This window comes from Bactrocera tryoni, chromosome 3, assembly GCF_016617805.1.
Source record: "Bactrocera tryoni isolate S06 chromosome 3, CSIRO_BtryS06_freeze2, whole genome shotgun sequence".
Taxonomy (NCBI): Eukaryota; Metazoa; Arthropoda; class Insecta; order Diptera; family Tephritidae; genus Bactrocera; species Bactrocera tryoni.
In genome coordinates, this window is record NC_052501.1 from 23,475,613 (window position 1) to 23,488,688 (window position 13,076).

At 35.2% G+C, this 13,076-nt stretch overlaps 1 protein-coding gene and 1 long non-coding RNA gene across 3 annotated transcripts in view; one reads left to right on the top strand and one right to left on the bottom strand.

Annotated features, from left to right (window-relative positions):
• The window catches only part of LOC120770308, a 383,384-nt gene extending 377,769 nt beyond the window's left edge, over positions 1–5,615 (bottom strand). Inside the window, exon 1 of the long non-coding RNA XR_005704923.1 lies at positions 5,385–5,615. This is a non-coding gene — a long non-coding RNA (uncharacterized LOC120770308). The remainder of the gene's footprint in view (positions 1–5,384) is intronic.
• Positions 5,616–6,972: 1,357 nt separating this feature from the next.
• On the top strand, positions 6,973–10,338 carry LOC120772215 (RNA polymerase II-associated protein 3). Of its 2 annotated transcripts, none has more exons than XM_040100695.1 (8): positions 6,973–7,242; positions 7,314–7,461; positions 7,519–7,729; positions 7,820–8,028; positions 8,204–8,610; positions 9,459–9,548; positions 9,673–9,868; positions 10,105–10,338. In XM_040100695.1, exons 1-8 carry the CDS (start codon positions 7,084–7,086, stop codon positions 10,179–10,181), a joined length of 1,497 nt encoding a protein of 498 aa, XP_039956629.1. In that variant the 5' UTR covers positions 6,973–7,083; the 3' UTR covers positions 10,182–10,338. The 2 variants fall into 2 exon arrangements, with proteins under 2 accessions (XP_039956629.1, XP_039956630.1); XM_040100696.1 differs by having other exon boundaries at positions 7,314–7,458.
• The last annotated feature ends 2,738 nt before the right edge of the window (positions 10,339–13,076 follow it).

Consider the following 13,076-nt stretch of genomic DNA (forward strand, 5'->3'; position numbering starts at 1 on the left):
GGAGCATACTCTTATTGAACCCCTAAAGGTGATCTAGTCACCGATACCCAGAGCATACTCAAATTATGGAGGGAACACTTTTCCAGCCTGCTGAATGGCAGTGAACGCACAACGCCGGAAGAAGGCGAACCCGATTCCCCAATCGACGACGATGGAGCCGACGTTCCACTGCCCGATCATGAAGAAGTTCGAATAGCAATTACCCGCCTGAAGAACAACAAAGCGGCGGGGGCCGATGGATTGCCGGCCGAGCTATTCAAACACGGCGGCGAAGAACTGATAAGAAGCATGCATCAGCTTCTTTGTAAAATATGGTCGGACGAAAGCATGCCCAAAGATTGGAATTTAAGTGTGCTATGCCCTATCCATAAAAAAGGAGACCCCACAATCTGCGCCAACTACCATGGGATTAGCCTCCTCAGCATCGCATATAAGGTTCTATCGAGCGTATTGTGTGAAAGATTAAAGCCCACCGTCAACAAACTGATTGGACCTTATCAGTGTGGCTTTAGACCTGGAAAATCAACAACCGACCAGATATTCACCATGCGCCAAATCTTGGAAAAGACCCGTGAAGGAGAATCGACACACACCACCTCTTCGTCGATTTCAAAGCTGCTTTCGACAGCACGAAAAGGAACTGCCTCTATGCCGCGATGTCTGAATTTGGTATCCCCGCAAAACTAATACAGCTGTGTAAACTGACGTTGAGTAACTCCAAAAGCTCCGTCAGGATCAGGAAGGACCTCTCCGAGCCGTTCGATACCAAACGAGGTCTCAGATTAGGCGACTCCCTATCGTGCGACTTCTTCAACCTGCTTCTGGAAAAAATAATTCGAGCTGCAGAACTAAATACTTAGAGAAGGTACCATCTTTTATAAGAGTACAGCTGCTGGCGTATGCCGATGATATTGATATCATTGGCCTCAACATCCGCGCCGTTAGTTCTGCTTTCTCCAGACTGGATTAGGAAGCGAAGTAAATGGGTCTGATAGCGAACGAGGTCAAGACGAAATACATGCTGTTATCAAACAAACAATCATCGCACTCGCGACGTGGCTCTTACGTTACTGTTCACAGTCATATCTACGAAGTTGTAGATAATTTTGTCATTTTAGGCACCAGCATTAACACCACCAACAATGTCAGCCTGGAAATCCAACGCAGGATTGCTCTTGCCAACAGGTGCTACTTCGGACTGAGTAGGTAATTGAAGAGTAAAGTCCTCTCTCGACGAACAAAAGCTAAACTCTATAAATCGCTCATAATTCCCGTCCTGCTGTATGGTGCAGAGGCATGGACGATGACGACAACTGATGAGTCGACGTTGCGAGTTTTCGAGAGAAAAGTTCTGCGAAAGATTTATGGTCCTTTGCGCGTTGGCCACGGCGAATATCGCATTCGATGGAACGATGAGCTGTACGAGATATACGACGACGTTGACATAGTTCAGCGAATTAAAAGACAGCGGCTACGCTGGCTAGGTCATGTTGTCCGAATGGACGAAAACACTCCAGCTCTGAAAGTATTCTGTACCCGGAGGGAGAGCAGAGGAAGACGAAGACGTTGGAAGGACCAAGTGGAGAAGGACCTGGCTACGCTTGGAATATCCAATTGGCGTCACGTAGCGAAAAGGAGAAACGACTGGCGCGCTGTTGTTAACTCGGCTATAATCGCGTAAGCGGTGTCTACGCCAATTAAGAAGAAGAAGAAGTTAAAAACTACTAAAAGTGCGATAAAACAATAACTAAATACGCCAGAGAGATAAAATCTTTGACTGGCGATAGTATGAGAGGACTCAATAGACGCCGGGGTAAAAACGTATACTTTTTGGTGAAATTACATATCTTGCAAGTTGTGAGAGGATGAAATATTCAGTTATACCTGAAATTAGCTCTTTCTTACTTTTTCTCTATAATATATGTATAATCTCTTTAATACTAAACCAATTTAGATTTTGGAAAAAAGTATAAAATCTACATTTGTTAGCTGTAAGTTCAGTAAATGAATGAAGATTCAAGTTTGTATATCCTTTCAGGTAGATATTGCTTAGGAGGTATTAAACCAAACAAGCTAATGATCGTCCAAAAAAAACAAAAAAAAAAAACGATTGAAATTGCCATAATCCATTATCTCCAAGAGTTAGCATCACAAATGAAAGAGAGTCACAACCCTGTCCACAATTGAGTATATGTATGTATGTAACCGGAAGGGAGTCAGATTTTTAAGCGGATAATGGATGTCAAGTCCTCAACATTCTTCGAAATAATTTTGAAAAATTTTTCCTAACGTTACAACAACAAATAGTCTGAAGAGATTTTTTCTATGATTCTATTTAATATATGTATGTATAACAGCATTTATTACTAAATAAAGGAATTATAACACCAAGCCCTTAAATTTACATCTTCAATGTTTCATGTGTGTTTAAAATTATTATATTCAAACATCACAAATTAAAGCAGTTTGATTATATATGTGCCAATATAGTATGAACTCAAAATTATTATTCTTAGAAGTAGTACTATTATTTTAAATTTGATTTTTTATTTAATTTTATATTTTGTTTTATGTATTTTTTCTCTTTTGTTTGTTTTACAGTTATAATTATTATAATTAAACGAATTATCAAGCGAACACACTAAAATTGGTGCGGTACTACATCCATACGGTATTTTCTCTGAAGCTTTTTTCTAGCATAAGCGCTATGTGCAAAAAATATATGGAAGCAACAAAAAAAGTAACGAATTTTTAAAAATTTTAAAACCCCATAATTTCAGTCAAATTAAACTCTTACTGCCATATTCTCTTAAAGTTATAATAATGCTGCAAATTAAAAGGAAACACGCAATCCTGCAGATATAAAAACAATGTACAATCAAAAAATTAAATAAAAAATAACCTGAAAGAATAACAAAAAAAAGATATTAACACGCACGCAATTTTCTAACATAACTTTCTCACACGCTGTGGGTCAAGTTCAGTTACGCAGTTCATAAATAAGTTTAAAAGAACGAGATAACAAATACAAAACGAACAACATTTGCAAAAAATTATAATAATACAAGAGCGCAAGGAAAAGTGATGCGTAATTATGTAGCTGGTCGAGCAAGCCAGACGCTGTGCCAATCGGAGCGACAGCATCCCAACTGACAGACAGACAATTTTCTGGGGCAACGAGACAAAGGTGGATTCATTGCCGCTGCATTTGCCTTTGATTGGAAGGAAACATTTGTGGTAGTTGGATTTTTTTTTTTCAAATGTATAACTAAACTAAAAAAAAGACGCGTAATTATATGTAATTTTGAATAACATGAGTTTCTCAGGACGCAAAGCATGCTCTTCACTTTGTTAGTGGGCTTTGGAAGTCGCTATTTTTTTATTTTACCATATTTTATTTTCTAAAATATTCATATAATGAAAATCAAGTTGTGCTTAGTATATACATACATTTGTATGTATGTTTCCAAAGCCTAGAATCCATTTCCACGCCAGTCGGGTCTACGTAACTGTAATGGACGCGGATTTTTTATCCGGTCAAGGATTGTCAACTCGGTGTAATTCTGTCGCTACAACAACAACAAGCGCCTAGAATGGGTAGGTACAAAAAAAAATTCATATCGATATCTCAAAAATTTCGCACAAACCCAGACAGACAAACGGGCATGACTGAATCGACTCAGCTATTTATGCTAATCATAAACATACATACATATATATATGTATGTATGTATACGTATATATATGTATTTATGTACATGTATAGTATGTATACTTATTAGAGTATCCAACCTTTCCTTCTGGGTGTTGCAACCTCCATGACAAAATTAATATGCACAGTTCAGGGTCTAATAAACAAGATCACACATCCAAATGACTTAAAAAATAAATTTTAACTGTAAATGCGTTTTTTATATAAATAAACCAGTGTTCGCATTATTAATACGACTTCTTCTTATGCATAAAATTATAGGGATATGTTAATACACTAACGAGCGTACGAACCGTGAGCAGAGCAATCAGCAGCCACACTCAAGAACATTGCATAGGTTCGTATAACATCAGCGATGCATAAAATTCGCATTAAGACACAATTTAGAATTTTCACAATGTTATGAAGTTATTTTGTGTGAAAAATGTAAACTTAGTTTAATAACTGCAATTTTTCTTCCTCGTCCAAGTGCCAGAATTCACCACAAGTCGTTCATACATACATACATATACATACTTGTATACATACATAAGTATGTGCATAGTATAGCTATAGCGCAGTACATCTAAATAATTAATTTCACTTTTCAGCAGTCGCGATGGTATAATTATTTCCCTAATCAGGCGCGCACGTCAATTCTCTATGCTGAAGTGTCATGCGGATGGTGACGGAATGGATAAAGCGGTAAAAGCGGTACGGTGGTCTTGATATGCGCGAGTAAAACAATATGTGTATGTATGTATGTTTGTATATGCTTTCTAGTGAATGGTTGTGGAAGTAAGTGTTAAATGGGGCTTCGCGCCTATTTTATGGGGCAGTGCAACTCGTGGTAGGACTAATATTAATTTAGTGGGAAATATGTTATGACACTGAAAGCCTATTACATACATATATGTATGATGACTATATCAATAAGTATGTAACTATACTAAAAAAATTAATAAATTCTTTTCTAAAAAATTTTTCTAAAAAATTTATTAGAAAATAATGTACACAAGTTTAAAAATTATGGGTCTACATGGGTTTACGCTTTTCAAAAAATGTTTTTTATTGAACGAAGGTTTTTTTTTATTACAATTATGTGGAAAAAATGTCGCGCCATTTTCACAGAATTTTCATTTTTTTGTAAAAATGTCTGCCAAAAATCCAATTATCAGTTTTTTTCCTTCATCCAAGTTTTAAGTTAAGAATTACTAAAACACATACATATTTTCCACTTTATATTATCCTGTAAGGAGTTATCCCGCCAACGCGAGCGCATATTTTTTCCAAAGGCCGAGTTTAAAATATTTTTTTCCAAAAATTTCAGAACACATGCAGAAGCTTAATTTACTTCAACTATAAAAATGTATATACAAAATTTCTAAGCAAATCAAAAAAAAATAATGAAACCGCCTTACCAGCAAATACTGCCATACCAACAAATACTACCATACCGAAAAAAAATATGGCGACTCATTTAGTAAATTTATAGCACTTCCTATAATATTTACAATATAAAATCAGTAGCACAAAATTATATTCAGCATATACAAACATGAGTACACAAATAAATATATTATTCACAAAAATTTTACTGTTGCCATTTTTTAAATAAATTTTTCCATTACATGTTTATACAAATTTATGCCATTTTTCCTAGTACAGTAATTTATTTTTTATTATCACTCACCTGTTCGATTTCTGGTGGTATCATTATCTGCATTCCAAATTTTTTCGTCAGCTCATACTGCATACTTTGTATTTTTTCTGCATTTCACTTTACACTACACTTATTTTAATTTTTAACTTAATATTAATAAAACAGACAAAAAAAACCTTATAGTTTTCGACATCACACGCGCGTATATTAACACATACTATATATTTGATTTTCGCTATTCACCTCTCTAACGATATTTACACACATATGTATTTAAGTTGTTTGTCTTTAATAACTCTTTAATTTTAGAAAAATAATTAATTTTATTTTATTAAAACGCATGAAAATTGCATTTCTAACTTTTTCATTAATATTTACAATTTCATAGTTCCATTTAGTAATTTAATTAAATCTACAATATGCTGCTTTGAATCGCCGGCCAGCAATAGGATGGTTGATAACACAGATTTGACTATTGCATTTCGTCAAATTAAAGTTTTCCAAAAATTTTAACTGTTTGCGACAACGTAGATCATATCCGACTTTGTAGCAATAGTAACATTGTACAACAAGATCTGCATTTCTGATATGATTAATTTTATCACAAAGAATTTAATTATCTAGTCCCGATTGTTTTATTCTCATATGTATGGAGCACTAGCACTTCTCTCACTAAGTTAATTTGCAGCGCAAGCTATCGCAATTCATTACATTTTTTGCTTCCAAATTTTCGATACATTCGACCCGGAGAGGGAAACTAACATAAAGGAAACGGATATTTTATTAAAACTATTTTGAATACAAGGAATAAATGTTTCCGCACAAAGTGGTGTCGCTAATTTATAATTGTGTGCTCTACTAATGCGGGTTGTACAGCGCCACCTGTGAATAGTAACTCACTAAAATGGCATACAGCGACATCTGGGTATGATTGTTGGGTTATGACGCGCTTGTTCGTATTATTTTTTCACACTTGTGGAGCGCTAGCGCTCCGCTAACCAATTTAGTCCGTAGCTCATATTTGCGCACTCTTTAACACTTTTTGCAACCAATTTGCGTCTTAATGAACATGTAAACCGAAAATTTCGTTAAGGAAACGGATATTTGTTCAAAACTTGCAATATTTCCAGTTTCCTGCACCGAGCTGGCACCGAATAATAAAACTGCAGCTAGAAGTTTTATTTAACAACAAAACTATATATCACCATCACTTTAAACATTTCACCACAGTTTTTGTAAATTTTTGTTGAATAAACCAATTAAATTACATTTTTTACTTCGCGAAACTAAATTTGCACTGAACTTGACGAATAACTGTTTTCGAACAAAATGGTGCCGCAACTTTGTAGTTGTAAACAAGGCTAACGCTGTGTACACAGCGCCACCTGTGAATGAGGTATGTCATTCACAATTAAAATCGTTTTAAAATCATGAAATAAACAATTCCTTGGCAATATAAAACATTATTATTATGAATATAATTAATTTCATTAAAAACCTTTAGGTTTTTTCTCCAACAAATCAATATATTTGCACTTTAAACGCAGCCATCGTGAATGGATTGTCAAACATCTGATGTGAACAGCACCAACGTGACATGACAGTTCGTTTTATTGAACCAGCAAGAAAACAAAGCAACTCAATTTAATAGCTTTCAGCGCGCTTTCAGTTTTATTAAATATTTTTACTAAATAACTGTCATATAAATAAATAGTTAATAGCAAATAAAATGGATGCTTTGAAAAAATCGCATGAAATTCAGTTGCAAGTGCGCAATAATGCGGAGGAGATGCGAAACACACTAAATGATCTTTATAGTTGGGAACAGGAAATGAAGGCCAAAGAAAAGGAGTTACATCGACGTCCAGCTAACGTGGATAAAGAAGAGGTATGTAAATGAATATTATTTAAATAAATTATGTATAATAAACTAATAATATTTCTCTTAAAAATGAGCAGCAAGTAAATGTGCCAATACGAAGTCATGTTCTTGCAGACAAACAACCTGCGCAAAATAACAAACAGCAAAAACAACAACAACAGCCAAGTTCTAGAACAAACTCCGTTGCCAAGGATAATGACAATTCACCCTCGAGTTCCAGCGGTAGTAAGCATGCGATTTATTTGTAAATTGTACATCTAATTTATTTGTATTTTATACCAGCCACAACACCTACGGAAAAATTAGAAAAACCGCTTGATGTCAACGAGGAAAAACGTAAACAAGCTAATGAAATAAAAGATAAGGGCAACAAGCATGTTAAGCTGGGCGAATATGAAAAAGCTATTAATGAATACACCAACGCAATTGATATATTCCCAGAGGATCCCATATACTTTTGCAATCGCGCGTTGTGCTACCTGAAGTTGGAAAGGTTAGTAATAAATATGAAAGGAAATGTGTAAAAAAATTGTTACATTTCTCACTTCTTAAAAACAATGTTAACATTTTTTTACTTATTTAGATATAATGAATGCATTGAAGATTGTGAACAAGCCATAGAAATCGACAGTTTATCCGTTAAGGCTTACTATCGGCGCATGCAGGCAAATGAGTGTCTCGGCAATGATATGGATGCGCTTAAAGATTGCACGACTGTGCTTATGATCGAACCCAAAAATGGTGAAGCGAATAAAAGTTTGGAACGCATCAACGAAAGATTACGAAAAAATGGTGAGTACAAGCCAATTTTGAGTAGTGTTATGAGACAAAAATGCTTAAGAATAAAATTACTAATATTAGTCGCGCCGTTTATATAAATATATATTGAAAATATATTTTTGTCCACTGTTTGCGACAATTTCTGCTTAAAATTTATGTTATATTGTTTATGCTTTTCTTTTTTCAGTAAAAAGCGCCAAGGGTCCGAACTTTAGCGCGCCGCGTGCTGACATGGTTGACATACTGCCAATTGATAAGCCGCCAAACAAACGTTCAAATAAACCGCTTCGACGTGTACCCATCGCGGATGTGATTGGCCCAAAAGATACAAAAAATTGTGAAAATACTAATTTGAAAATCTCCGATGAAGATATCGATAAATTATTTAATAGTAATTGTGGTCCATTCGTCGAAGTTAAGAAGTCTAATAATGCCGTTGACAAAACGCCCGGCCAACCTGCTGCAGCTTTGAGTAAAGTTACAAATAAATTTAATGAAAAACAAAATACCAAAGATGACCAAAAAACCTCAGTGATCGAAGTGAATAGATCTAGCGCGACGGCCGGCCGGGATGTGCAATTACTGAGTGGAAACGTAAGCGCATTTTTTTCCTTTTTCACCGCGTTAATTGCTATATTGATACGATTTTTTGACGCCATTAAACAGAGTAGCCAAAATTTGTTTAAACGCAGACTGCGGAAATAAGTCAATTATGTATTTATTACTATTTATTTTTCAACTTGTTAGCAAATATGTAGTATACGCTTTGTGGGAAATCTAATTTATGGTTAATTGTTTAATTTATGGGTAATTGTCAATGAATAATGGTGCCAAATAGCAAAAGTAGTTTGTTAGAAATTTCAAATGTTTTAGTGCCAATCTAGTGAAATGCCAAAAAAATTTTGAAAGCACAAATTTTTATTATATGTTAACGATTTCATAGCCATTATTATTAAAAAAAAATCAAACAAAATATAAAAAGAATTATAGATTTTACAAAATCAATAACAAATTGGTTATAAAAATATTTGTTATAAGTAGTATTATTAAATTAGTTTGTTTACTGGTGATTTGTTTTGTGTTTATATAGTGGCTATAAACTTAATAAATTGTCCCAAAATAAAATATGTGTTTAAATTTAACAAATGCGTCTTGTATGTTTGTATGAAAGTTTATTTCATTGTCACGTTGTTGAGTTCAATTGAGTTAATTTAACAGTTTGCTTGAAGACAATTCATTGTATTATTGTTTTATGTTTTTAATTTTATGTTTTACTTTTACATTTTTTTATTGTAATTTATTTGTATTATTTTTTTTATTAATTTTTTTATTAATTTTGTGTACTATTAATTTTTTCTACATTTAATTTTTATGTTAACATTAATTTAATCACAATTATTTATATTTTTATTGAAACATAATAATTTATGTTTTCATTTTAGCGCCCCCTACCACCTCCGCCCACATCTACAGCGCAATTTTACTCGAATTGGAAAGAATTAACGCCTGCGCAAAAGTACAAATACTTAAAGGTATGTCCGTTGCTGTTTTATTATTTAACATTTTTGTAATTACTGTTATTTTCCAACAAATATTTAAGTTGTTATTTCTTGAGCCCCTTTTTTAAGGCTTTTTACTTTATTCTTCCTTTCACAGAGCATTAATGTGACGCAATTACGTAAAGTACTCGGCGCTGGTTTCGATTCGGACACGCTTACGGACTTGTTACACACAATGCGCGACTTCTACTTAGTGCAGAAAGATGCAGCTACCGCTAGCACACTTTTGGAAATCAGCAAAAATAATCAAGTTGGCATATTATCACTGCTTATGTCGGCTGATGAACGAAAAAGTTAGTAAATAGTACCTTATTCTGGTAGTATATGTAGCAGTGGTTGTTGTTGTAGCAGCATTTTAAAACTTTTTTCAAAAAAGTTTTGTTGAACGTTGCTAGAGTGACAATCTTTGATTGCTTCTTTATATAATATTTTGAGGTTATGTAGTACCGCTTCTGTGTTTTCTCTAAAATATTTTTATTTTCTGTATAAACATAAATATTTATTAATATTTTTTCTCTATTTCTTCCAGTTATCACCGATATCGTCAGCACTATTAAAGAGAGCAAAGAAGCGGAACAAATTCTCAAAAATTTTAATTTACCTTAAATTTAATTTCGAACAATGTATTGTGCGCGAGTATTCATAATTTAATTAGCACACATATTAATTAAGAAAATGTTTATGTCTGCAGTGCAAACGTAAACATTACTACAACGTTTGTCCTTAAAATAAAACAATTGTGGAAATTCACTCTAAAAATTTATTTAATGATCGTTTCATTTTGAAAATTTTAAAAGGAAGAAGTCTAAATAGACCAGAGGATAATTTTTTAAAGTAAAAAACACCATAGTAAGATAAACCCTCTGAAAAAGCAAGATAAAATAACAAAAATGTAAGGGAAAATTATATAAGGACGATTTATGTTCGGGAAGGCGAAGGGTGGTTGGATTTTTAAGGGTTAATAAACTCCGGGTGCGAAGGAAAAAAGTTTTATAGCAAAGGAATAGGTAATAAAAATAACTACAAAAATTGTAGTTACACTTTATTCACTTAATCTCAAAATGTATGAGATTTTCCGGACTATCTAAAGTACAGCTTGTTGTTGTTGTTTTTGTTGTTGTTGTAGCGGCAGAATTCTGCCGAGTTGACAGTCCTTGGCCGGATAATCCAGATCCGTTCCGGTTACGTAGACCCGACTGTTGTGGGAACGGTAAAGTACAGCTTCTACAGGTATGGTATGGTATCATGATTAAGACATATCTACAAACACTTTCCTGTCTTTTTAAAACGATGGATGCATAGGGTCTATCTTTATCTGTTATAAAACAAATGTTTGAAAACTTCATTTTAATGGAACGAACTTTTGGTACCCATAATTATAGCCAGTAATGTGCCTTCCCATGCGTTACCTAGGTTATTGTTGTTGTAACTGTGTATCTAGAGACTTATCATCGAAGTCGGGTCCACGTAACCGGAACGGACCCGGATTTTTATACGACCAGGACTGTCAAACCGACAGCATTCCTCCAAATTACTTGATTTTTTTTTTTACCGCTACAACAACAACACCATCGAAGTCATTCAACGAGAAACAAGCTCTTTCGAAGGGGTTGTTGTAGTTGTTGTAGCGGCAAAATTCTGCCGAGTTGGCAGGCCTTGGCCGAATAAAGTGTCCAGGTCCGTTCAGGTTACGTAAGATGAGTGTGTAAGAGGTGTAAAATGAGTTAGAAACCGTTAGACTACAATTCCCGCAATATTCTGCCTGTTGTTGTTGTAGCGTAAGAATATAACCCTGGGGTAATTTGGAGAGAAGCTGCCGAAATGACAGTCCAGGTCCGTATTTGTTACGTAGGGAGCCATTATTGTTGTTGTTGTAACAGTTATCTAGTTCCCGTTAGGGCGATAAGCTTCAGATAAGTTCTCATCCAGTTAATCCAACGGTAGGCTCAGGAAACGTGCTGTTTCGACGCGGTCGAACCATAGGGGGGGATGTCTAATGTGTAGGGTTAGCTGGGCATGCAAAGAAGTGCTTAAAGTCATGCATGGACTCGTCATATTGTAAACATATATTTGGTATGTCGAGGTCGATTCTAGATAAGTCCGAGTTTAACCTGCTAAAGTATCCAGAATGAAGCTGCGCAAGAGTCGCTCTCGTTTCTCGCGGTAACTCGAGCGCGTCATCTGCAATGAGCGGTGGCTTAACTCCAAGAACGTTATTCACTGAGAGGGAGACGGTGAAGGTGTTTATGGCGGTCAGTACATGTCTGAAGTTAGTTGCGTCCGAAGTGTAGTCGGGGAATTGTCTTATGTCGTCGACATTGTTTAGAAAGAACCTCTTGATGCTCCTAGGAGGCGCTTCCACTGCAAGAAGGTGACTGCAGGAGTAGCTTCTACGAAAACAACCCTGCAAAAATTGCTCGTTATAAGTACATATTAACTGGGAGCACACAGGCCTCACTGTACAGATTTTCGATAAGGGAGGTAAAGAGGTATCCCGTTATAGTCCGGTGTGCAGTGTTCTGGTATGTCTGAAGCTTCCTCGTATGCGTTTCACTACATCCAGGCGAACATATTGGTGCGACGTAGTTAAGAACCGGCCGACCGATTGCCTTGTATGTACCCCACAACTTTTCTTTGTCTTTTCCTCATATGCTGCCCGCCAGCGACTTGAGGATATTGGTTGCAATAATAGCGGTCGTATGAGGAGTGAAGGAGCAAAAGCTGTCGAGTGTCACATCTAAGTGAGTCGTGGGAGCTGTATTTATATCCAGTTAAGGTTAAAATCTTCGGGCATTCCTCAAAACTATTTGGAAATTATTTTCTGCTGCTGCTTAAGTTGAATAAATGGTTAATAGAAAATCTAGCTGCGGCTGACCATTTCGAAAATAGAAATCCTTCGAAGGAACACTGGCAATAGTAGATCGACAGAATGGTCTTCCCAAGACGATGTCGTGTTAAGCTGAGAAGTTGTTTAAACTTTAAATCAGTTTACGAACTGGGAAATCCTGTAGACCGTTTTATATTATTTATTATACCCTGAACAGTGCATATATTAAGTTTGCCAAGAAGTTTGTCCGTCTGTCTGTGCATCTACCTGTATATACGCGAACTAGTCATTCAGTTTTTAAGATATCGATCGGTCACCAAGAAGCTGCTCCTTCGTTGGAATCGCCGATATCGGACAACCACGGCATATACTATATGGTAGCTGTCATGCAAACTCATCGATCAAACTGAAGTCTTTGTCAGAAAAACTTTTTTATTTGACGAAATCTCTTGTGGAGATTAGCTTAACCGAAGATTACTCTTTTCTTATTTGAAATAAAAGATTTATGCCTCTAAGACGCTACCTATGTATATATTGTAAAAACACTTATAGAATACAATAATACAAACAACATCATGCCACAAGTATTTGTAAAAACTTTGTCACTCAAACTCCATAAGAAGAAACCGGCGCTTACAGCTTTAATCCGAGCTTGTCTTTTAAATTCAATTAAA

Excerpts from the sequence above, each read along its gene's own strand:
- LOC120772215 (XM_040100695.1), top strand. The coding sequence starts at position 7,084 with ATGGATGCTTTGAAAAAATCGCATGAAATTCAGTTGCAAGTGCGCAAT. Across the intron at positions 8,611-9,458 it reads TGCAATTACTGAGTGGAAAC|CGCCCCCTACCACCTCCGCC; the intron begins GTAAGCGCATTT and ends TTTTCATTTTAG. Across the intron at positions 9,869-10,104 it reads GTCGGCTGATGAACGAAAAA|TTATCACCGATATCGTCAGC; the intron begins GTTAGTAAATAG and ends TATTTCTTCCAG.